The sequence below is a fragment of the Eubalaena glacialis genome, chromosome 12 (genome assembly GCF_028564815.1).
Source record: "Eubalaena glacialis isolate mEubGla1 chromosome 12, mEubGla1.1.hap2.+ XY, whole genome shotgun sequence".
Taxonomy (NCBI): domain Eukaryota; kingdom Metazoa; phylum Chordata; class Mammalia; order Artiodactyla; family Balaenidae; genus Eubalaena; species Eubalaena glacialis.
The window spans coordinates 52,636,193-52,659,976 of NC_083727.1; the positions used below are offsets into that span (position 1 = coordinate 52,636,193).

Consider the following 23,784-nt stretch of genomic DNA (forward strand, 5'->3'; position numbering starts at 1 on the left):
TTACTCTACTTTGCACCAGGCACTATACTAGGGGCTGCAAATACGCTGGCAAACAAGACAGACACGATCCCAATCCTCAAGGAAGTTTCCATGGCTGCCCCTAGCATAAAATGCCAAAATGCAGTAGAAAAGGACCGTGGGAAAACCAGGCCTGCTCCCAGGGCTCTGTCACCACTGGGGGTGTCACAGGAGCCAGGTGTTCTTGGTGACCACAAAGCAGGTATAAGCAGCCGCAGTGTGACTGACCAGCACACCAAGTCCCACCTCTCAGCATTCCAGGCAGTTCTACTAAGCAGCATACCTGCTGGGGCTACCATCCTAGGGGAGGGGAACTGACAGGCTAGAGACCGGGGGTCAAAGGGACACGTGGGGAGGGTAAAGCCTTCGCATCAAGCACCACTGTCTCCCCCTCAGCCCCTCCTCTTCAGTCTCCTTCAGCAGACTGAAGAGTGGGCAGAACTTCACTCAACTAAATTTGTTAAAAGAACCAAGATGAACCTGCTGGAACACTGTCAAAAAGATAATTTACTCCCCTCTTCACCTTCCCATCTTAAAATATTCATTTAGATTTCTTGAATGAGAATGATTAATGATTGAGGGGCTCTCTGAAGGGGCCCCATGCCAATCCCTACTTGGGAATGTGATGGGACATCACGTGCCAGAACAGCCCCACTATGGGAAAGGGGGAGGGTCACACCCACTGAAACCTTTCAGAGTCCTCTCTTCTCTCTGCATAGTCCCCTTGGGCCATAGTATTTATGCACTCCTGTGACTCCAGCTACCATCCATAAGATGAAGATTTCCAAATCAACACAGTTACTTCTCAGTTTATTTCCAACTGCCTCCCAGCATCTTAACCTGTCATGTCCAAAGCTATATACACACCTTTCCCCTAACCTGTCCCTTCACTGTGTTTCCCATCTCAGTTCCTGGCCCACGCATCCATGCAGTTACCTGCTAGCAGAAATCTGGTATCTTTCCTGCCCCTTTCACCTCCCACATTCTGATTAATCACCAGGTCCTCCTAAATATTTTTATAATATTGCATTCATTCATTCAATTACTCTTTACCCAGTCTAATTGCATACCAGGTGTTACTCTAGGCTATACGAGACCCGTCCTCAAGGAGTTTACTGCTGTCCATTCCAGTGAAGCCACCAACACCTCTCACCCGTACTACAGGTGGCCTCCCATTTCACTCCCATCTAGCTCATTCCCTCCACTCTGGAGGTGAGGAATTCTTGTGAAACACAAGTCTGATCACTGCTCTCACCTGCCCAAAACCCTCCAGTGGCATCCACTGCCCTCCAGAAGTTGGAACTCCTCAGCATGGCCTCTCCATGGCTCCCAGGACGAGGCCAGTCTCACAGCTTGTCTACTCTCGGGCCTGTGGCTTCTTTTGCTTTCCTTGAGGCTCTCTCCTCTGAGTCTTTCCATGTGCTGCTTCCTCCCTCGCCCACAACCTCAAAATCCTTGACCAGTTCAGTCCTATTGCTCCTCCATATCTTAAACGTCCTCCTATGGAAGCCTTTCCTGACCCTGAACCTGGTCAGATCCCAAAGCACCCTGGACTTGATCATCAACACACTTGATTGAGATTTCTTTTTAATGTCTGTCTCCTCCACCAGACTGTGAGCTACTTAAGACAGGGACCATATCTGTCTTATTCACTAGAATGAAATGTCTGACTTTGGGCCTCAGCATAAGGAGAAGAAAAAGCAGAATCCTTACTAGATGTACCTTGGGTGGTTGGATGTCCAGGGCGGGGGCAGGGGGTGGGGGAGGAAGCCAAGGGCACCATCTTTGCTAATCACTCAGAACAAAGTTACCTTAGAGGGAAACACCAGTGAAAAGCCCCAGAACAGAATGCAATCGTTATTTCCACTCTCCTTGGCCAAGTCCATGAACTAAGTCTTCTCAATTTAACAAGAACTTTGAGAAGTCAGCATTGGGAATGCCCCTAGAATAATACGAGTTACCAACTTCACCATCACTCCTCTCTCTTAACCAAACTTTATTTATACCTTCAAATAATTAATTGCAAACAGTTCAGTCAAGTCTAAGTTAATTCCAGAAACACATCCACCCTCTACAAGCAAAGGGAAGTACAGCTGACATTTCCTCTTATTTCGTATTAGCATCTTAGCTCTTTGGTGATCTGGGGCAGGGTGTTCTAAAATCCTAGCTAGGTCATACCCCCAAAAAGAGTTTATAGAATGCCAAGACAAGTTCCAGGCTGCCTCATGGATCACAGAGGTGTGTGATTTAGAATCCATGTTTAGATGGTGTCCCTACTGCTGCCATGAAAGCAACTCAGTGACCTTGAGAAGGTCATTTACTCTCTCCAGCCTCATTTTCCTCATCTGTAAAAGAGGAGATTTAGCTAGATGATCTCCTAGGTCCCTTCTAACTAAAAATCTAGGACTCTAAATCTCTCAAAATAACAAGATCCATTTAAAGGAGTGCAGCCAAGGAGTAATCTTTTTCCTTTTTTTTCTTGAACCCCTCACTTCATTTCCTTCCTTTTTTCTCCTTCTGTAGGGCCACCACTATTGTCCCTTGCCCTTACCACAAGAGGCTTAGAAAATTCTTTGGCTGATGGGACAATTTTAGAAGTGGACCTTTCTAAGCTCTCCAATATTTGCACCACCACAAATCTGGTACCCTCTTTTTAATCCTTTATTATATATGTATGCTTCACTTTAAAGGGACAAACATGAATGTTTATAAAATTCTAACTTTTTATATTATTTTCCATTAATTTCTGATCTTTCAGTGTGGACCTCCACACCCATGGTATTTTATGCCGAGTTTCCCAGAGAACAGAATCTGAGACAAAGATTTGCATGCAGCTGGTTTACTGGGCGTGTGATTCCAGGAAGTAGTGGTGGGGACAAGGGGAATGAACCTGGGGAGGATGAAGAGCCAATGTAATGATGTGATATTAAGTTGGCCACGATTAAGGAAGACTGGTATTCAATCATAAAGAACAATCTTTGGAGTATGTGACATACATTTCATAACTCTTTACCCAGGGGACAAAAAGGAGAAAGAATTTATTCATCACATCTATGCCCCATTGACCTAGTGTGTTAATTCCCCTATATTTCTGGTTTGCATTTGTGGGCATGCAGCCAAAAAGATTTACACGAAACTCGTGCGGCCGTACCAGGGAAGTCCCAGAGCAAGAAGCTAAGGACATATGCCACAAGCATGAGGCAAGGTCCTTTCAGAATGCACACACCCAAGCTGTCAAAGTACTATAGCAGTCACTATGGGGCCAAGAGGATCTGGGGTGGCACATAAGAGGTGTCCCATACTCAGAGTTGTCATCACTATAGAGCCTGGTTTCTCAACCATGGCACTATGGACATTTTCAGCCAGATAATTCCTTGTGTGGGACTGTCCTGTGCATTGTAGGAGGTTTAGCAGCATCCCTGGCCTCTACTCTCTACACACCAGTACCACCCCCTCTCCCAGCTGTGACAACCAAAAATATCTCCAGATATTGCCCAATGTCCCCGGGGGGGGGGCAAATTTACCCCCTGATAAGAGCCACTGGTGTAGAGTAATGTGTATCCTACTTTTGTCACTCACCCAGTGCCCCTTCATTTCTCTCCACTTTACACGGTATCAAAAGCAGCTCTCAAGTAGACCACTGTGAGAGATATTTATGTCTCATGCCTATAACTTAATTTTTAGGCTTCACCATGATATAATTCACGTAAATAGATGATAATTCCTTAATAATAAGGAATGATGAGATTTTAAATACTCCATGTGAGAAAGCTATGAACAGACTAGACATAGGATAAAAATGTTAAAATTACATTCTAGGGTTTAGTTGCTGACATCAAGACAAGAAGGAGTTAAATTTTTTTAAAAATTTTGAAACCTAGGTCTCTAAGTCAAAGTCTATTAAGTCAAGGACTCAATATCTTTTGAGACAAGGATTTTTTTCTCTGAATTATGCATATGTAATATACACACAATTTCACATTCAACTTCAAGGCCCACACTCACCCACCTAAGCCCATCCAAGGAACCCCTAGGAGACAATGTTAACTACAGTTGACGAGCATTTAAACTGTTTCCAGTTTTTAACTATTATAAATAAATGCTCCTATAAAGGTTCTTCCAAATGTTTTTGGCTATATATATATATATAAACACATTATATGGAGAGAGAGACAGACATTTATGTTGAGTATATATCTAGGATGGAATTATTGGATAATAGGATATGTTTAGTTCAGCATTAATAGATATTGGCAATCAGCTTTCAAGAGTGGTTATACTGATTTACACTCTCAGCAACAATGCATGAGAGTTCCAGTTGGTCTGTGTCCTTCTCAACATTGCGTACTGTCAGTCTTTTTCATTTTAGCCATTCTAATGTTTGTGCACTGTATCTCACTGTGATTTTTTTTTCTTTATTATATCTGTATTCAAATCACAACATATACATGTAAATACTGAAGTGGAGCAGAATACAAAGATTGGAGGGCTCTCCTGGAGGATCTTTGTGTTTCTTTTTTTTTTTTTTAAACATCTTTATTGGAGTGTAATTGCTTTACAATGGTGTGTTAGTTTCTGCTTTATAGCAAAGTGAATCAGCTATACATACACATATATCCCCATATCTCCTCTCTCTTGCGTCTCCCTCCCACCCTCCCTATCCCACCCCTCTAGGTGGTCACAAAGCACCAAGCTGATCTCCCTGTGCTATGTCTCACTGTGATTTTAAATTTTATTTTCCTAATGACTAATGAGGTTGAACGACTTTTAATATGTTTATGGGCCACTTGGATATTTTCTTTAGTGAAGTGTCTGTTTATATTTTTTGCTCATTTTGCTATTGGGATGTTTTCTTTTTTATTTCTAGGGGTTCTTTATACATTGTGAATGTGAGTCTTTTGTGGAACGTGCTTTATAAACATATCTCCCACTCAGTGATTTGCCATTTCATTTTTTTGAAAGATGTCTTTTAATCAACAGAAATTCTTAACTTTAATAGAGTCTATTTAATCAACCTTTTTCTTTATGGTTAGTGCTTGTAGTATATAATTTAAGCAGTATTGGCCTACTCAAGATCATAAATATATTCTCTGAGGCTTTCTTCTACAAGCTCTATGGTTCTAACTCTCGCATTTAGATCAACAATCCATCTAGAACTGATTTTTGTGAATGGTGTAAAGAATCAACATACATTTTTTATCATAAGAACATTTATTGAGAAGACTATTCTTTCCTCACTGCTCTACACTGTCACCTTTGTTCTTATGGACTGAATGTATGTGTCCCTCCAAAATGCAAGTTGAAGCTCTAACTCCCAATGTGATACTATTTGGAGATGGGGTATTTGAGAGTTAATTAGGGTTAGATGAGGTTGTGAGGGTAGAACCCTGGTCTAATGGGATTAGTGCCCTTATAAGAGGAGACACAAGAGAGCTTGCTATCTCTTTCTGCCATGTAAGAACACAGGGAAAAGGCAACTCACAGAGAGAGTTCTTACCAGATACCAACCCTGATGACCTTGATCTTGGACTTCCATTCTTCAGAATTGTGAGAAAATAAATTTTGGTTATTTAAGCAACCCAGGCTATGGTATTTTATTATGGAAACGCAAGCTGACTAATACATCTGTCATAAATTAAGTTATCAATTTAGATTTGTTTCTGGATTCTATTGCAATGGTTTATATGTATATCTTTATGTCATTATCTCATTGTCTTTTTTTAATTCAACAGAAATCATTTATTACTGCTCATGGTTTCTGTGGATCAGATATTTGAGAGTGGTTTGGAGCAATTCTGGCTCACGATTGCTCATGTGGTTACAATCAAAGGTCTCTGGGGGCTGCAGTAACCTGAAGCCTTGACTTCAGGCTGGGGGATCCACTTCTAAGATGGTTCAGACACAGGGCTGGCAAGTCGGTGCTGGCTATTGGTAGGAGGACTCAGTTCCTGTCTACATGGTCCTCTTCATAGGACTGCTTAAGTTTCCTCATGCTTCCCACAGAGTGAATAATGTGAGAGAATTAAGCAGAAACTGCAATAACCTTTTACGACAGCCTTAGAAGTTGGTCACACAGACCATCCCTGATTCAATGTAGGAAGACACCACCAGGAAGCCAGGATAATTGGGGGCCATCTTGGAAGCTGGCTACCATAATTTCATTATCTAAAGTCCAAAAATAGGCAAAAATAAACTATATTATTTAGGGAGGCATACTGAGGTGTTTAAACTATAGAAGAAAGAAAGGTAATGATTACCATAAAAGTGGTTACCTCTTGGAGGAAAGAAGGTGTGAGTAGACAAGGATCACTATTTGTAAAAGGATACATTTATGTTTTATGCATTTTTCCAAAATGTATATATTGCATAATTGCAAGAAAAGGTTCTTTACAAAAATTAAACCAAAAGAGAACTGACATGAAACAGAAAGTGTTCTTTCCTCTTTTATGTCTCAAATATAGATCAATAGATTCCTGAAGGATAATTTTAAATATGGTCAAAAGAAGAATAACAACAACAGCAACAACTAACACTAATAATATGAATTAATTAATAATTATTCTAGTCTTATAATAAATGTTGAGATCTCATAGTATAAGTCTTCAAATTTTGCTTTTTTTCTTCAAGATAATCTTGGCTACTCTTACCCCTTTGCATCTCCATGTATATTTTAGAAGCAGCTTTTTAATTTCCACAACACTTTATGATGAAATTTTATCAGAATTGAATTAAATATATAGATCAATTTAGGAAGAATCTGCCTTTTTAGAATATCTAGTCTCCAATCCATAAACATGGTGTGTCCCTTCACTGATTTAGGTTTTCTTTCATTTCTCTCAACAATGTTTATACTTATCTGTGTAACAATCCTGCACACATTTTGTTAGATTTTTTCCTCTGGGTATTTGATGGTTTGATGCTATTTTAAATGGTATTTTTAAGGTTTCGTGTGTGTGTGTGGCTGGTATATAGAGATATAATGGATTTGGGGGTACTGACTTGGGGGTTTAGACCCTGATAAATGCACTCATTAATTATAATAGTTTATTTGTTCATTGGTGGGGGAGAGAGGTTCTAAACAAAATAGCATTTCTACCTTTCAAATCTTATTTTTTTTGTTTCTTTTTCTTGCCTTGTTACATTGTCTATGAGTTCTAGTACAAAATTAAATAGAAGTAGTGATAGTGGTTATCTTTATCTTATTCTTGATCTCAAAAGGAAAGTTTTAAATATTTCACCATTAAGTATGATGTTTGCTGTAGGTTTTTTGTGGATATTTTTTGTCACATTATGGAAGTTTCATTCTATTCCTACTTTTCCAAGAGTTTTTATTATTAATTGTGTTGAATTTTTATAAAATTGTGTTTCTGCATCTTTTGAGAATATTGTATGAGCTTTATTTTGTTCTGTTAATGTGGTTAATTATATTGACTAATTTTCAAAATTTAAATCAACCTTGCATTCCTAGGAAAAAAATCCAAGTTAGACATGATGCATTATCCTACTGCTTATATCACTGACTTTGGTTTGTTATGATTTTGTTCAGGATTTTTGAATCATTGTTCATGTCAAACAGAAGTTTTCCATTTTAATGTAATCTAATTACATTAAATTATCATTTTTTACTTCTAATGCCTTTGTCATGTGATGAGATCAAGGTCATGCTGGGATCATAAAACGATTTCTATTCTCTAGGAGAGTTTCTCTAAATTTGTTTTTATTTTTTCCTTAGATGATAGAATTTAACACTGAAGTTATCTGGATCTAGAATGTTCTTTGTAAAATGATTTAATTATTTAATTTCCTTACTACTCAGGAAATGTAGGACTACTCAGGTTTTCTATCTATTCTTGTGCCTGTTTTGGTAAATTAAATTCAACGTAATGTGACTTCTCTTTTGCAGAAATTCTGGGAATTACTTCCAGTGATCACAACTTATGTATAATATAAAAATGATTAGGTTTAATAACATACGGGTGATACAGTCTTTTTATATACTCATATTTCACCTTTCTAGCACTTTTTCTAAATTTTATTTTTTTAATTAATTTTAATTGGAGTATAGTTGATTTACAATGTTGTGTTAGTTTCTGCTGTACAGCAAAGTGAAACAGTTATACATATACATATATCCACTCTTTTTTAGATTATTTTCCCATATAGGTCATTACAGAGTATTGAGTAGAGTTCCCTCTGCTATACAGTAGGTTCTTACTAGTTACATATATTTTATACGGAGTAGTATGTATATGTCAATCCCAGTCTCCCAACTTATCCCTCCCTCCTCTTTCCCCCTTGGTAACCATAAGTTTGTTTTCTACATCTGTGACTCTTTCAGAGTAAAAATTAACAATCATTGAAAGTTGTCCTAAGTAGCATAAATCTTCCATCAGAATTTCAGCTGCTGTAACTACACACATAGGTAACTGGCTTTAAATATATTCAATCAATTAACAAATACATATTATGACATATTAAAATAGACCCTTTCAAATATTAAATCATCTAGGCATTTCACTATACAAGTCACAAAACCAAGATTTTATAAATGTAGGGAAATTACAGATTACCTTAGTTAACTACATCATTTTTCAGACGAGGAAACTGAGGCTCAGAAAGGCTAAGTGGCTTATCCAAGATTAGACAGCCAATAAATGGCTGAGCTGGCATTAACAATCCAGGTCTCCTGGTTCTTACTGTGGTGGTCTTTCCACCACATCATGCTACCATTCAAACTACACATTCCATTTGGCATTAAGAATGACTGAACATACTGAAATTTGACTTACACCTTTACAAGACCCCTTGATTGTATAAAGAAAGATGAAACAGGACCCATGTCATAGTAGCTAACATTTTATGGCTTCATTTTGTGTCTTTTTTATCACTTTGAATTTCAAATGACTATCTCTAGCTTACATTATGTTTCAGATGCCATTTCTCCCCAACTGTACAAACATAACAGTTCCTGAGTATCTGCCTATAGACTTTCTACTACTCCACTTTAACTGCCCTTCTACTCCCACCATGCACCTTCCAAATGCTGCTAAAATTATTTCATACTTTCCAAAGTCAAATAGAATAATGTTTTGATTATATATCAAGTACACTGTAAGTTCTTGGTGATCAGGGATGATATATATATTTGTATCATATACATATATATAATTTCTATTTATATTGTATATATTTGTATTATCTTGTATAATATAAAGAACATTCAGTAAATACCTTATTGACTAAAAGACTGACACAGTGTTTTGGATAAACAGGTGGTATGAATACGGGTTAAGGAGACATTGTGCCTAAGTTCAGCTACCAGCTCGGCCACTTATTACCTGTGTGACCTCAGGCAAGTTGCTTAACTTTTCTGGGTCTCAGTTTCCTCATCTGTAAAACAAGGTTAATAATAGCATCCACACAGAGTCTTTCTGAAAATTAGATGAGATAATCTATTAGCACAATGCCTGGCCCATAATAAGTGCTCAAAATATATTAGCTTGATGAGATTATATCAATACTGTTACTAACTACTCCTCTTCCTGTCATTCACCATGATTCCTCCCGTCCTTGTCCTAAGCGGTTTGGAAAAATCTCCAAATCTGAGGGTTCAGTGAACCTCTTCTTTTTATTGAGAAATGTATCTACTACATAAATAGTAAGTCATCCAAATCCCATTAACTCTAGGTAATTTTATTTAATAATCATATTTTAAAAGTTGGACAAATAAATAAATGGCAAAGCAATTTTTATTAAATCCTGTTTTCTCAATGGCTATTTGGAATACAGCATTCATATGCAAGCCCCAAGAATATTGAATAACAGATAAAATAAATAATGATCATAATGCAAACCACATTCTGATTTCCACTTCCCTGCAAGTACAACTCCATGTAAGAAATACAAGAGCCAAAAAGTAACATGCTTATTAACTGTGGGCTACTCAGCTATACACATAGAGCTTAGCAGATCACGTGAATGTTTCCATATTCTCAATTAAGCTAATGGTTCCTTAGAGCCCAGTTCTTATAACCCCTTAAGAATTTCAAGATTTGCCTGAAAAAATATATCACATTTCCATGACTATGACTGAACACAAATTTGGAAAGCTCACTGAAAGCAAACCATCCTGGAAGACAGGAAATGGTCATTGTTTTCCAAGAAAGGCAAGACGCTCCTGCACAAAGGAAATCAAGCTGGTCTTAGAAGCTTAATCTCATGTCCCTCCACATAAACCTGTGTGTGCTGTGTGGATGGACCCTGCCTTTCACTTCACACACGGGAACATACTGGGGAATAAGAATAAGGTCACTTACCATTTGAGGTAAGAGACATTTTATTCAAAATTGCCATAGAAATGCATCCAGAGAAGTATATTCCCTCCTTTTTTCACATTTCATTTTTATTTTAAAGTATTCAGAGATTTAGAGGGATTCTGGACTTATAATAGGCAAGTTATAAGCCTCTGGAAAAACCTGACAAAAGACTCAGATCTAAAATATTGTTTCCCAGATACACAGTGTTTTCTGCAACTGGGCTCAGTGAAACTTTCACTAGCAAAGTCTTTGCATTTCATCTTTACCTTATGAACAAAAACAAATTGCACTAATTGTTTTACTGATTTTTTAAAGTCTTGGGAGCAAAATGTTGTTCATGGAGCAAGTCTAAGAGCAGGAGATAAAAAATCCTGGTTCAAGTCCCAGCTGGTTACTTTAAACAGAAATAGGCAACCCAAGCTTGCCCAACCACTGCAGAGGGCTGATGTCTGCTCAGTGGAACTGGGTGCTATTACACTTGTAAAGCAATAAAGACCAATACAAGGTCTTTGTAAAAAAAAAAAAAAATGTATTTAAAATTCATTTTGAATGGCTTTGCTTCAATAGTCAAACTTGCGTGGGAGCAGAGCAGGCATAAGTATTTTGATGGAGATTCACTATTGTACAGCTCTTCCAATCCATGCTGAAAGTCCTTTACTGGTACAACCCTCTCTGAATGAAGTCCCAAAGGATTGAACCCATATTAAAATCTCTAATATGAGAAGAATTACAGCAAGGTTACAATGTAATTAACCTGAGTTATCTTTCAAAACTCTTGCTGATATATATTCTGCCACTTCAGACTATGCTCACGCTGTGGTTTTTTAAATTAGCAAAGAAGGAGGTTTTCATATTCATTCTAACTGAAAGGATAAAGGAATGTTTGTGTAAAAAGAGAATTGGTTGATACTTTCTATTATTTTCTAATATTATTCTTATCATTATATTCTTATAGTTTTTTTTTTAAATGGTGACTCTATATGGCAAAACCTTATTCTGTCCACTGCAGAAAAGTCTGTGATTCTTATTTAAAGATCATGGTGATTCCCTTCATTTGCTTGGAGGGAAAAGAAAAAAGTAAAAGCAGGGCTATTATTCTGTGTTTATAACAAGTCTATTACCATAGTAACGACTGTGATGTCACAAACCCTACACCAAGGGCCAGATTCTGTCTCTGAGGGGGGAAGGGCAGCTTAGCCTTGGAAATCGGATGAAATTGGATGCAAACGTGTGCAGCAGAAGCAGGGTTAATGTTTGTGGTAATCACCAAGGCGCAAGAAGTTCCCCTTCTCGGAAGAAAAAGGGCGCAGGAACAGAAAACCAATCCCCCAGGCCCAGAAATAAGCTACCCCCGCAGTTCTGTCTGCAGCTGTGCAAAAGGAGAGTGGAAATCCAAGCGAGTGTGGTATCACTGTGTTCCCGATCACGAGTATTCCACTGGGCCCACTGGCTGCCAAATGTGGATGGGATCCAGTGGTGAGCCTGCCTGAGCGCATGGAACACTCTCTGGAACTAGTGCCTGACCAGATGGAGCCTTCTGGTACCTCGAAGCAGGAGCAACTTGCTTCATGATGGCAAGACTTTAAAACCAAGCTGGGGGCTTACCACTGCTAGGTCATCCTGGTTCACAGAACCACAGATGCTTAGAGCTAGAGAACTCATCAAGTCTCCCAAAGGATGTGGACTTGAAAAAATAACCTTTTGCAGGAACAAGTTGTATCCCTTGTCACTAAGGAATCTGAAGTAGCAGATTAATAAATACTCCTATTCTGATACAGTCTAGGGAAGTTTCGTATATATACGCTGACAAGGGAACTTTATATTAAAAAGAATATCGGATTAGGAGTCAGAAGACCTTAGTACTAGTCTTGATTCAAGTACTTAGAAGCCACCTGACCTTGAGAAAGCCATTTAACCTATCTGAGCTTCAATTCTTTATTTAATGCTATCTCAAATGCTATTTCCCAGGGTTATTGTAAAGATCAAATTAAATAAAATAATAAAATTTGAATGAGTTTCATAACTGTAAAGGGTTTAATACAAACATAAGGTATTATTAGCATTTTCACATAGCCAGTTTACAGTATAACAGGAATAATTTGAACGCTAATCGTTATTTTCTTTCCAGGAATCCAGAGCATACATACAATCCTCTTCTTCCCTATCCCGAGAAGTGGACACTTGCATGATACAGTCAACTCTGAATTATTCAGGGGTTGATTACCAAGGGGCCTTTTGTTCCTAGCCATCGTATGATTTATTAGTTTCCCTCAGAAATGCCCCATTAACCTATATACAGCTAGACCATTGACAGAGTGTCCCTCAACTTGATTACCTTGAATAACAACTCTGGTAAAAGTTTTAGCAAAAGGAAAAATTGAAATGATTAACTAGATGGAAGTTTGTGGATAATTTGTGGACTTTACACTTATCTATGGATAAGTACTCACATCACTGTCACAGAGGCTATGGTCATGGTCAGACAGATTGAGACTAATCCAAACAAGATCCTAGCACTTTCCCAGTGAACAACAAAGTAGCCTGTACTATCTTCTGCATGTGCAAAAGGAATTTGAATATCAGTCATTCATTCATTTATTCAACAAACACTGGTGGACTACCTATTATGTGCCAGAGCTCACCACATACCCTGAAAACCCCACTATTTTCCTGCCCTGTCACTGTCCCTTCCTCACGATATTACACAGAGCACCTTGACAAATCTCATAGCCTGACTCTTAGAAACTCTATTCACCTTCCTGTTATTATGAGACTTTTGCCAATCTTACCCTAGTGCTAGGGTCAGCAAGCTATTGTCCGTAAGCCAAACCCTGCCTGCTGCCTTTTTTGTAAATAAAGATTTATTAGAACACAGCCACGCCCATTTGTTTATGTATTATCTATGGCTGCTTTTCTGCTACCACCGCAGAGTTCAGTAGTTGTGACAGAGACAGTAGAGCTCCAAAGCCTAAAATACTATCCGGCCCTTTACAGAAAAAGTTTACTGACCCCTGCACTAGATAACATAACTAAATCAAAATTCATCTCTCCTGTAAGTTTCTGCTTAGGGAATAATAGAGTAAGCTCCTTGAAAGCAGAGAACCTTTGTGTATCTTTTTCTTGTCATATAGAACCCTGGAGTAGGATGGAGTCAAGGCTTAGAGCAGATACAGAAAATTAAACATGTGCTTCCCTACATTCTGTTTTCAACAGATGAGTGCCTTGGAGTTCTATGGAAGACAGCATAAAACCACTGGTGTTCAGTTACTCTGGCTTCTAAATCCTCAGAGTTCCTACATCTAAGACTTCCAAGGCTCAATTTTTGGCCTCTATCCTTTGCATATTTATTTCCTGATCTGATGTGGAATTAGAGTTAAATAGGAGCTGTGTGCTTGAATTCCACGTGGCTGGCTCAGCAGGAAACTCCAGGGCAGGTTTTTTGGCATGCCAAACTCATGTTAGCCTCAGCTATGCTAATTTCTGGAGCTGTTTGCTTTGCTCAAATAAATCTTAGAGGGGAATTTGCATTTGGATACACACTTTTTTTTGCACAAATTATGTGCATGATAACTCTGGGGCAGAATAAGGACTGAAAAAAAAAAGAACAAGAGGCATGGTGTTTACTGAATGGTTTTCATGTGGCAAGCACTGTGCTGGTGCTTTACATACATTTTCTCATCTCATGGCCACAACTACCCCATAAGGTGAAACTGTGATCCCCATTTTACAGATGTGGAAATCATATAACTTGTCTACACTCACAGAGCTGGTAAATGACAAAGCCTGGATTTGAACACAATCTGACTGAATGTGAAGCCTGTGTTCTTTTCACTTAGTCACACTGTTTTATTGAGACCCTCATCATCATCACCACTCACCTAAGCCACTGGACATACATTCAAACAATGAACCCTACATTTAACAAAATTAGTCACTCTTCTCTCCAGTTGTCCTATGCAAAATATGTGTTTGACCTTTAGGAGATAAATTTGGGTCCCTCTGCACCATAAAACAATCAACCAAAGGAGAATAGTGGCATTAGAAAGACAAACTTTATATGATACACAAATTATGTTAGTATTTAGTAGACAAACATGATTACAAGTGATTTTGATAGGTAAATGGATTTTAATGACATATCTGAGGACCTCAGTATGAAAGGACACTTTTGCTGCTAAAATGTCATAGGCCAAGCAAAAGAATGTGCCCATACCATGAAGAAAAATGTTAGTAACACTTAGAAGATGGTACAAATATATCTATAATATAAGCCGAGGAATTTATATCTACAAATATCTTCACTATTTATTGAAACATAACCAAGCACCTATCTTCCTTAAAAAAAATACAAGCATTAACTTTAGTGAGTTATGATAAGTACTGCTATCAAAACTCAGTATTTATCATTGTTCAATTCAACATATAGAAAAATAACCAGTGTAGCAATTAAGCGTTCTAGCATAATTCTGACGTTTTACAGCAAGCCAGATACAATATTACTGAACTTCTTTCTCTGTGTGGAGCATAAGTGTAACCTAGCTTGCAATACAACATCATGCTCAGCCCATTGCCATCTAGCTTAATACACCGCCATCTAATTTTCTGGAAATATAAAAGAACTGATTACATTTTCATGCAAATGAAATTCAGATCTCCATTTTTTTTAAGCTCTCAAAGAGAGCTTTGCACAAATTAGAAAGAACTCTGTATGAGATGGGTAACCTAGGTTGTTTCTTAAGTGGATTTATAAGAAGGCACGCTGGGGAACAAGCCTGCCACACACACTTTACAAATTGCCCCTTCCTTCGCAAAACCCACAGAGGAGACATGGTCCTCACTGCACCACCACCCAGCTCAACCATGGTTCCTTTTTTTCTTGCTAACCAGGCAGTATATATCTTATTTTTTAAATTAGTTCATCCTTTTTTATTTTAAACAGATGATTTCAGAGAAGGAAAATAACTTTTTTTTGTAGTCAGGGGTAGGAAAAATTTATTGTCAGTTGAAAGTTGACAGCCTAAGCAATAGTAGATTGGCTTAATAATACTACTTTAAATAACACATGCACTAACATTTCTTAGCTGCAAAGTCCCTAAAACAGTCTTTTCCAAAATTAACTTAAGCATTTAATAATTATCATAGGATGGTTAAAACAATTTTCTATCAGTCATTATCACTGGAAACCCCAGTATTGACTTACCTGCCGGCGGCTTTATGAAAGGTGGCGGAATTAAAGGTACAATAATGGGCACATTGCCATGATCCTTTGACCCTGCAGGTGAGTCACTGAGTCCATTTCCTGTGGCAAGCCCTGAATAGCCTGTGCTTATATTGTAGGGTGAAATAACACTGTCCTCAGGTAATTTGGGTTTTGGCAAAGAATTTTCTGTAAAAGAAGAAAATCACATTCAATATGATGAAAGGGCTTACAACCACATTTTCTCAAGTAAAATGGCTATGGAATAAAAATTTTTTCTTGCAAATCTTTAAACACTTTACCAGAAGTCCACAGACCATCCTGGACCTTTTCAGTCGTGTTACCATAAATTTCCAAAGGGCTCCTTTATAATTTGCTCCACTATGATAGCTAACATCTCAACTGTACTGTGGTGATGAATTTTAGCACTGTAAAAGCCCATAGAATATTGAGAGGCAATTAACCCTTTCCACGTACAAAGTGATATACAGCAGACATCGCTCTCTGGCTACCAGGGGAGAAGCTTAAAAAGTGCCCCCGTAGCACTGTAACCAGGTCCCACTGTATTGTAAACTTGAGTGATAATATAATCCAAAGAACCAATGAGAAAGAAGCTGATGATTAGGAAAAAACTGTTGTTTCACAGGGTAGACCCATTAAATTAACCCATTAGTACCCATTAAAAATTAACAAAAATGATCATAAAGAAAACTTATAATGATATGAACTTTGTGAATTTTATCCTTGCATGTGAATCATTAAAAACAACAACAACAACACTCAACCACAGAAAACAACTTTTTCCCTCCAATAGCATATCCTGGCACTCTCTCCATGTTCCCCAGAGGTAAAGATTATTACCTAGACCAAGTGTTAAACGAGCTATTAGTTTACAGAATATAAACTCATGACTTGCATTTTTCGTTTACAGTGAAATTGATGATACTATCTCTGTAACATGAGGTGTACAATTTCATACCAAGCTTAACATAAAATTTGTCACATACGTTCAATTCCACATGCCTGCAGGACAGCTCATTTACATTTCATTGCTTGGCATACAAGAAGGGAAAGCACTATCTTAGAGACTGGAAATAAAATGCATGAACAGGTAGTTTATGCCAATAGATATTGAACGCAATGAAAATACTGATCAAATTGCCAATTATATCACACAATTAGTTTTAGTCACATTTTATTAAAGTTCCCCAAATGGATTGCTTCTTCACATACTCCTTTTCTTTGACAAACAAACCCTCTATCCAAATTTAGGTTCATAAATTCAGTATGCAGATCAACACCCACCAATGGTTCTAGGCTTCATGAAATATCAGGCACGGCTACCCACCGGGAGAATCAGTGTTATTTCAACTTCACCAACCTTCTAATTTCTACTCTTTGGCTGGGCTTTGATGATCATTCTTATGGAATTATATAGGACCCAACCATCTACTACTCTCTTTCTCTTCTTCTTACCCTATCCAAGGCTGTGTGGATGAGGCAAGGGTGAAAACTTCAAACAGAAAACAGAAATAGGGCTTTCCTTTAGAATTCCCACCCAAAAGGGGGGGAGGAGAAATTACCAAACTAACCATGATTGTCTCTTACAGTCTGAAAATCTAAACCTAACATTTCACTTAACAGAAAGCACCAGTCCTTAACAATTGATAATCGAAGGGCTCAGGAAACTAGAAATTAGCAAACACTGTCCCTTTCTATCAATTTGTGGGCAGGACCACAGCGCTTAGCTAGCCCTTGTCTAGCTAACTCTCCCATTGCTGGATGGAGATTAAGCTGTGTCTATTTTTGTTTTATGTTGTGCTCTTATATTCTGCAGAATTCTGCTTATGGGGATGTCCATTTAAATCAACCATTGGCATCATGAACAAAACGAGTCCCAGAGCAACTCAATTCTGGCAGGTTGAGATAGTTAATCCTTGTTTGCATGAACAAAAGGACATTGAATGTCATTACCTTTGAGAACAGAAATGTGCTGCCGGCTCTCTCCATCTGTAGGATAGTTTCTGAATTCAATATCTTCACCATCTTTCAATTCAACCTTATCATAGCCATACCAGCCAAGAAGTTCATTCATGGTGTTTTCTGCAAAGTTCTGAAAGAGAAGCATAGACTACTTATGTATATAATCAATAACTATTTGAAAAGAACACATAAATCGAATTCTGTTTCCACTACCCATTTTCTGCCAGCCCCGCCCTACCTCCCTTAGAGTCATGTTCATTTTTCAAATCACGTTCAAAAACTGTCATGCGTTTAAATCTCAGGATGACGCATCCAATTATGACAGGCCTTCAGACATTTGCAATTTAAAGATAACAAGAGAAAAGGTATTTGTCAGTTTTGCTTAAGAATAGGAAGTCATATTTTGGCATATCCTTCTGCAAAGTCTGTATCTTTCACTAATACAAAAATATTGAAAGGTAAAAGCACAAAAACAGCTAAGAAGAAATTTTGAAACTGAAAACAATCGACCATTTTGTGGCTCAGATTAATTTAAACTAGAATTGCTTTCTAATTTAGGTGTTGTTTCTTAAGCAAAGAAATAATTTCTCAACTGTCAACCACTACCATCCAGAAAGCTGAATAGTCTACAAGGGTTTCCCTTTTTAATTTTCCCTTTTGTAACAGTATTCTTTAAACATTGAAGCATAATTTCCTTTACGAATTCCACTAGTGACAGATTCTTTCCCCATGAAATCAAAGGTTACTGTGATTGTCTTCTGACAAGTAACATAAAAGTACCAAATAACTTTAAGGTTACTAGCCAGCTCAGATTTTGGATAATGTATGAAAACACTTTATGAACTATAAATCAATATACAATCAGCCCTCCATATCTGCAGGTTCAGCATCTGCAGATTCAAGCAACCATAGGTGGAAAATATTTGGAAAAAAAATTCCAGAAAGCTTGAAAAAGTAAAACTTGACTTTGTCATGCAGGCAACTATTTACATAGCACTTGTATTGTATTTACAAGTATTTACCTGGCATTTACATTATATTATTATAAATAATCTAGAGATGATTTAAAGTATACGGTAGGATGTGTGTAGGTTATATGAAAATACTACACCATTTTATATAAGGGACTTAAGCACTGTGGATTTAGGGATTCTGGTGTGGGTGTGGGGTGTCCTGGAACCAATCCCTTGTGGATTTGGAGGGACAACTCTATAAAATATAAGGCATTATTATTGTTGTTATTATAGATATCAAGCTGTGGAAATAATGGGTAAATAATAATTGGACAGATTTAAAGCTTATACTACCAGGTGACTATTTTTAATGAACTTAACAGCTGGTATATCTTAATGCTTGTGGGTGCCTTAAAGCATCTCTATCTGAGAAAGAGAGAGTAGAGAAGTGGTTACCCGGGGCTGGGGGCGGTGGAAATGAGGAGATTGGTCAAAGGGTATATAGTATAGCATGGTGTACAGTATGGTGATTATAGCTAACAACACCATCATGTACTTGAATGTTGCTGAGAGAGTTGATCCTACATCTTTTCACTGCAAAAAAGAAATGGTAGCTATGTGACAGGATAGAGGTGGTAGCTAATGCTATGGTAGTAGTCATTTTACAATATATAACTGTATCAAATCAATACATTGTACACCTTAAACTTGCACAATGTTTTGTGTCAATTATATCTCTTCTCAATAAAGCTGGAAAAATTTTAATAAAAAGAAGGATCCTATACTACAGAGTAAGATAATAAATGTTTGTTGAATGAATTTTTTTAAGGCATCTTTATCAGGCAAGGCAGGTTGAGCCTCCTAGACTGAGCTAGAAAAACTATATATTCTAACCTTCTCTGTGGCTCAAAGAATCTTTTCTCATTCTCCCTAGAAGTTGTCATTTCTGAAATACACTGGGATGTATAATTTATACCTGAAACAAGCACCCAGGCTAAACCAGCATGTGCACAGCCTCAACGTGTAAGTTCCATGTTCTCTTGAATTTCACTTTAGATTTCAGCAGGGGTTGCATAAAAAAAGAAAGAAGGGACTTCCCTGGTGGTCCAGTGGCTAAGACCCTGTGCTCCCAATGCAGGGGGCCCGGGTTCGATCCCTGGCCAGGGAACTAGATCCTGCCTGCGTACTGCAACTAAAAGTCCACATGCCGCAACTAAAAGATCCCACATGCCGCAAGGAAGATCCCGCATGCCGCAACTAAGACTCGGTGCAGCCAAAATAAATTAATTAAATAAATAATAAATAAGTAAAAATAAATATTAAAAAAAGGAAAGATATTACACTACTCCATAAAAACAAACCTGGCATTTCAAACCACCCACAGGATGCTAGGTTTTTTGGTGTTTTTTTTGCTTTAGTACCCACTTGAGCTCAGAGCTCCAAATGGGTCAATCTGTGATGGTATAATGCACAAGCAATTTTTAAAAATCTAGCCAGATTGATTCAGTGTTACCATCCACAAGGCCAACAGTCAGCCATATCAAGCTTTAGTGAGGTATTTATTCTCTCTGATGGCTGGTCATGTCCACATTAAATAGCACAAAGATGATATGATCGATATGTATAATAAGCTCAGCAACTTCTGGAATACCACCGAGGAGGATTCGGCTAAATGCTGCACTACTCAATCAAAAGAGATTGCTTTAATGAGGTGTCAGTCTCCCCTAACACCCAATTTCTTTCACTGAGCTGAGTGCCTGGACTGGAGAATGACAGTCCCTAAGCACACAAACCGAGGTCCTCCATCAGGGGTCTGGCAGCAGAAATCTCCAAGGATAAGGATTACACCTTGCATCAAAAAAACAATTCCCAACAGTGCTAAAAGCCAAGTTCAAGCCATCCTACTGGTTTATATGCTGTTTGCCTCAATCTCTAAGTGAAATGCGCCCAAAAAACAGAAAATCTCTTGCATAGTAACTCCTGGCCACCATATCTAATTTTCTAGACCATTTGTATCTTGGGCACCTCTTTCTCTGGTTCTGTCTAACCTCTGAAGCGACACAAAAGCTACAGATGCATAATTCATGGAGCAACCTCCCAGCTACGGATATAGATTTGTTTGTTTTAGTCCAGCTGCAAATCCGTTCAGCCTTTCAGAACCAATCCCAGGGATGGGATCCAGAAGTTTCAGACATTCGCGTAAATACTGAACCCTCAACTGGATTATTAATACCAAATTCATATTATTTGGGCATCTTAAGTGCATCACTTAGTTTATGGTTTGTCCTGAAAACTCAGAGGCTTCATGGAACAATCAATATGATCAATATGGAATTGACCTATTCCATGATTTTCAAGTTACTATAAATGCCAGTGAAAATAAACTCTAAAACATTCCCTTTCTTATCATTGAAAGTAAAAAGAAACATCATAATGTTTTGATATATGACTGGAAAAGCAGAAAACAAAAGGTTTATAAAGTCTTGAGCCATAACTCTAAAACTTTTCATAAAAAGTCGAACAAGATAAAAGAAAAAGAAACACCAAACTACAAGGATAGGTATCACCTCTGTCTTATATACTATTGCATTAAGAAATCAAAGAACCCCAAGGAATAAATAATTTTTAATTTCTAGTTAGAACTTGATGCTAGACATCATATCGGCTCGCTATGGTGCTAAACCAAAGGAAATGAAATGGATTTTTGCAGTTACCATCCAAGAAACATAATATATTCTAGGAGAAGTGAATTAAATGTTTATGGTCCATAAGGGTTTTCAAGTTTTTCTACCAGAAAATTAAGGTGATAAGAGTTAAAGTGCAGAGAGACTTTTGAGGTAAGGCTGTTCGATAATAGGACAAGCCACTGTTCTAAGAGAAGCTGTAAAATTTGCTTCCCCCAAAATCTTCACCCAGAATTTCTCCTGGAGACTTAGAGCACGACACTCAAGTAGAATCTCTTAAAGGCCCTTCCAGCTCTAAGATCCTGTGAAATCAAAGAATTTCTACTCATACAAGAAATAAATTGCCTGTTGCAAAGAAGTATCATAATTACAGTGATCACACAGCATAAATTTTACTGAACAGCCACTATCTCAAATATTTTATCATTGTTCCCATAAACCATCAAAATGTGCCAGAATTTCAATATTCTGGCATCCAAAACACATTTTGCAGACTGCCTCTCACCCTTGGAAGTGGCACAAAAATCCTCTCTCATACCATGTGGTCCAATTTGGGTTTGGAAAATAGGTCACTATAATTACAATGATAATGTCTAACACTCTTATAGCACTTTACAGTGTTTCCACATCCTTTAACTCTCTTGTTCCTTTCAATTACCCTGTGAGTTAGGTATTTGATTTCCACAGTAAACTTTTGGTGAACCTCTGTGACATCCTCATTTTACGACAGAAAATTGGAGCATACAGAAGGTAAAAGATAGGCATGAGAGATCACCTAGTAAAGTCAGAACAAAAATACAGATCTTCTGATTCTTATACCAGGACTCTTTCTATTATAAATTCTGTACAGTCCAATGTGTCAGCAACTCCAAAGGAGCTACCTCCTTGGACCAACAACAGTATTGCAAAGAAATCACATCACTGATGTCAATGTCACATACAAAGAGCTTTCCAACCAGGACATATCTACCTATGCTAAACCTTTGCTTGTTTTGCGACTTGATCATTGACCTCTACTCTCCTTAATTGCCTTTATTGTTGGAATAGGGGTTCTTAAAATTCATAATCAAAATTTAATCTTTTCATTGGACAATTTTTTGACATCACACCTGACTCTAATGGCTTTGTACTTTTAATACTATACCTCCATACCCCTTCCTCTCCCTTTCCAATTCCCCTCTCCCACCTCCAGGGTTCCTAAAGAAAGAAGAAAAGCCTAACCTTTAATCTGAAAGCATGATCTTTTCCTAGAATTTAAAAAAAAAAAAAAGGTCACAGAAAGATAGTGGAAAGACAGGAAACTTAACTATTTCCCCACTCCTCTGAGTTCTTTCTACACTGGCAAGTTTATTTTTGTTGGAATTTAATTCCCAGGACATTCATTAGACACTCTCCTTATTCAACTAGAAATACTGTATGCATGTCAAAGTTCACTCTAAATGGTTTTTAATTGAACATCTTACCAGGTAAATAATAATGACTTGACTTCAAGTCATTTTGAAAATCACAGTAATTACAAAGCCTCAAAATACCTCTGAAATGCAAGTACTTCAAGGTCTTCAAAAAGGACTAATGATTTTATTCTGAAAACACCAAAGTTTAAAATACAGGGTAGGTACCACCGATTTCTCTTATCTCAGGCCTTGCATAACTGAATGTCAGATGTGTTTTCAACTTGGTATCCTACCCAAGAAAGCAGAAAGTTTTCAGAGAGCTCCCAATCATTCATTCAGATGAGGGGAAAGCCACGTCCTCCCTCTTCCCACAAACATAATTCCCATTTCCACTCCAAGTCCTACATCCCTCCACAGTGCTAGTAAAATATGTCATCTATCCCAACCAAACACACTATAAGTTGCTTGAGGGCAGAAACCCTTTATTTCATTTTATGTCCCATCTAGCACAATGCCTAGCACTTAGAATCTAATCAATAAATGTGCTAACACATTTGGATACATCCATAAATATTTTTAAAAATATGTAAATACAGAAAAATTATCAAACAAAATTCAGGACAGCTGATTCTAAAAATAAATATGTGAAAGCTTAAAAAATTATAATATCCAGTGTTAATGAGCACTCTCAGACTTTTTTTTTTTTTTTTGATGTGGACCATTTTTAAAGTCTCTATTGAAATTGTTACAATATTGCTTCCGTTTTATGTTTTGGTTTTTTGGCTTCGAGGCATATGGGATCCTAGCTCCCTGACCAGGGATCGAACCCACATCCCTTGCATTGGAAAGCAAAATCTTAACCACTGGACCGCCAGAGAAGTCCCACCCCCAGACTATTGGGAATTCAAGTTAATTCAACTTTTAGAAAAGGTAACTTGACTCTCCGCAATAAAAGCTTTAAAATTTACATACCCTTTGATTCAGCAATTTTATTTCTAGGCATAGTAGGGACTATTCTAAGGAAATAGGTACAAAAATATGAATGTTCAGGAATGTTTATCTCAGTGTTGTTTTCTTAGAAACAAACTATATGCCAAACAATCGGAATTCAGTTAAATAAATTATAGACTAGTCATGAAATTACTGAAATGGAATACTATTTTGCCACTAAATATATGCTGTGGATAAATTTTTACTGCCATGAAAAGCTATTAACAATATGTTAAGTTTTAAATGGAA

General features: G+C 37.5%; 1 protein-coding gene across 3 annotated transcripts in view; it reads right to left on the reverse strand.

The window, feature by feature from the left end:
* SOBP (sine oculis binding protein homolog) overlaps positions 1–23,784 on the reverse strand; it is a 156,933-nt gene that overhangs the window by 125,602 nt on the left and 7,547 nt on the right. For all 3 annotated transcript variants that reach the window (XM_061207454.1, XM_061207452.1, XM_061207453.1), the window contains exons 2-3: positions 17,506–17,644; positions 15,535–15,720 (exon numbers count right to left, since the gene is read on the reverse strand). In XM_061207454.1, coding sequence (XP_061063437.1) covers positions 15,535–15,720; positions 17,506–17,644 — 325 coding nt within the window. The remainder of the gene's footprint in view (positions 1–15,534; positions 15,721–17,505; positions 17,645–23,784) is intronic.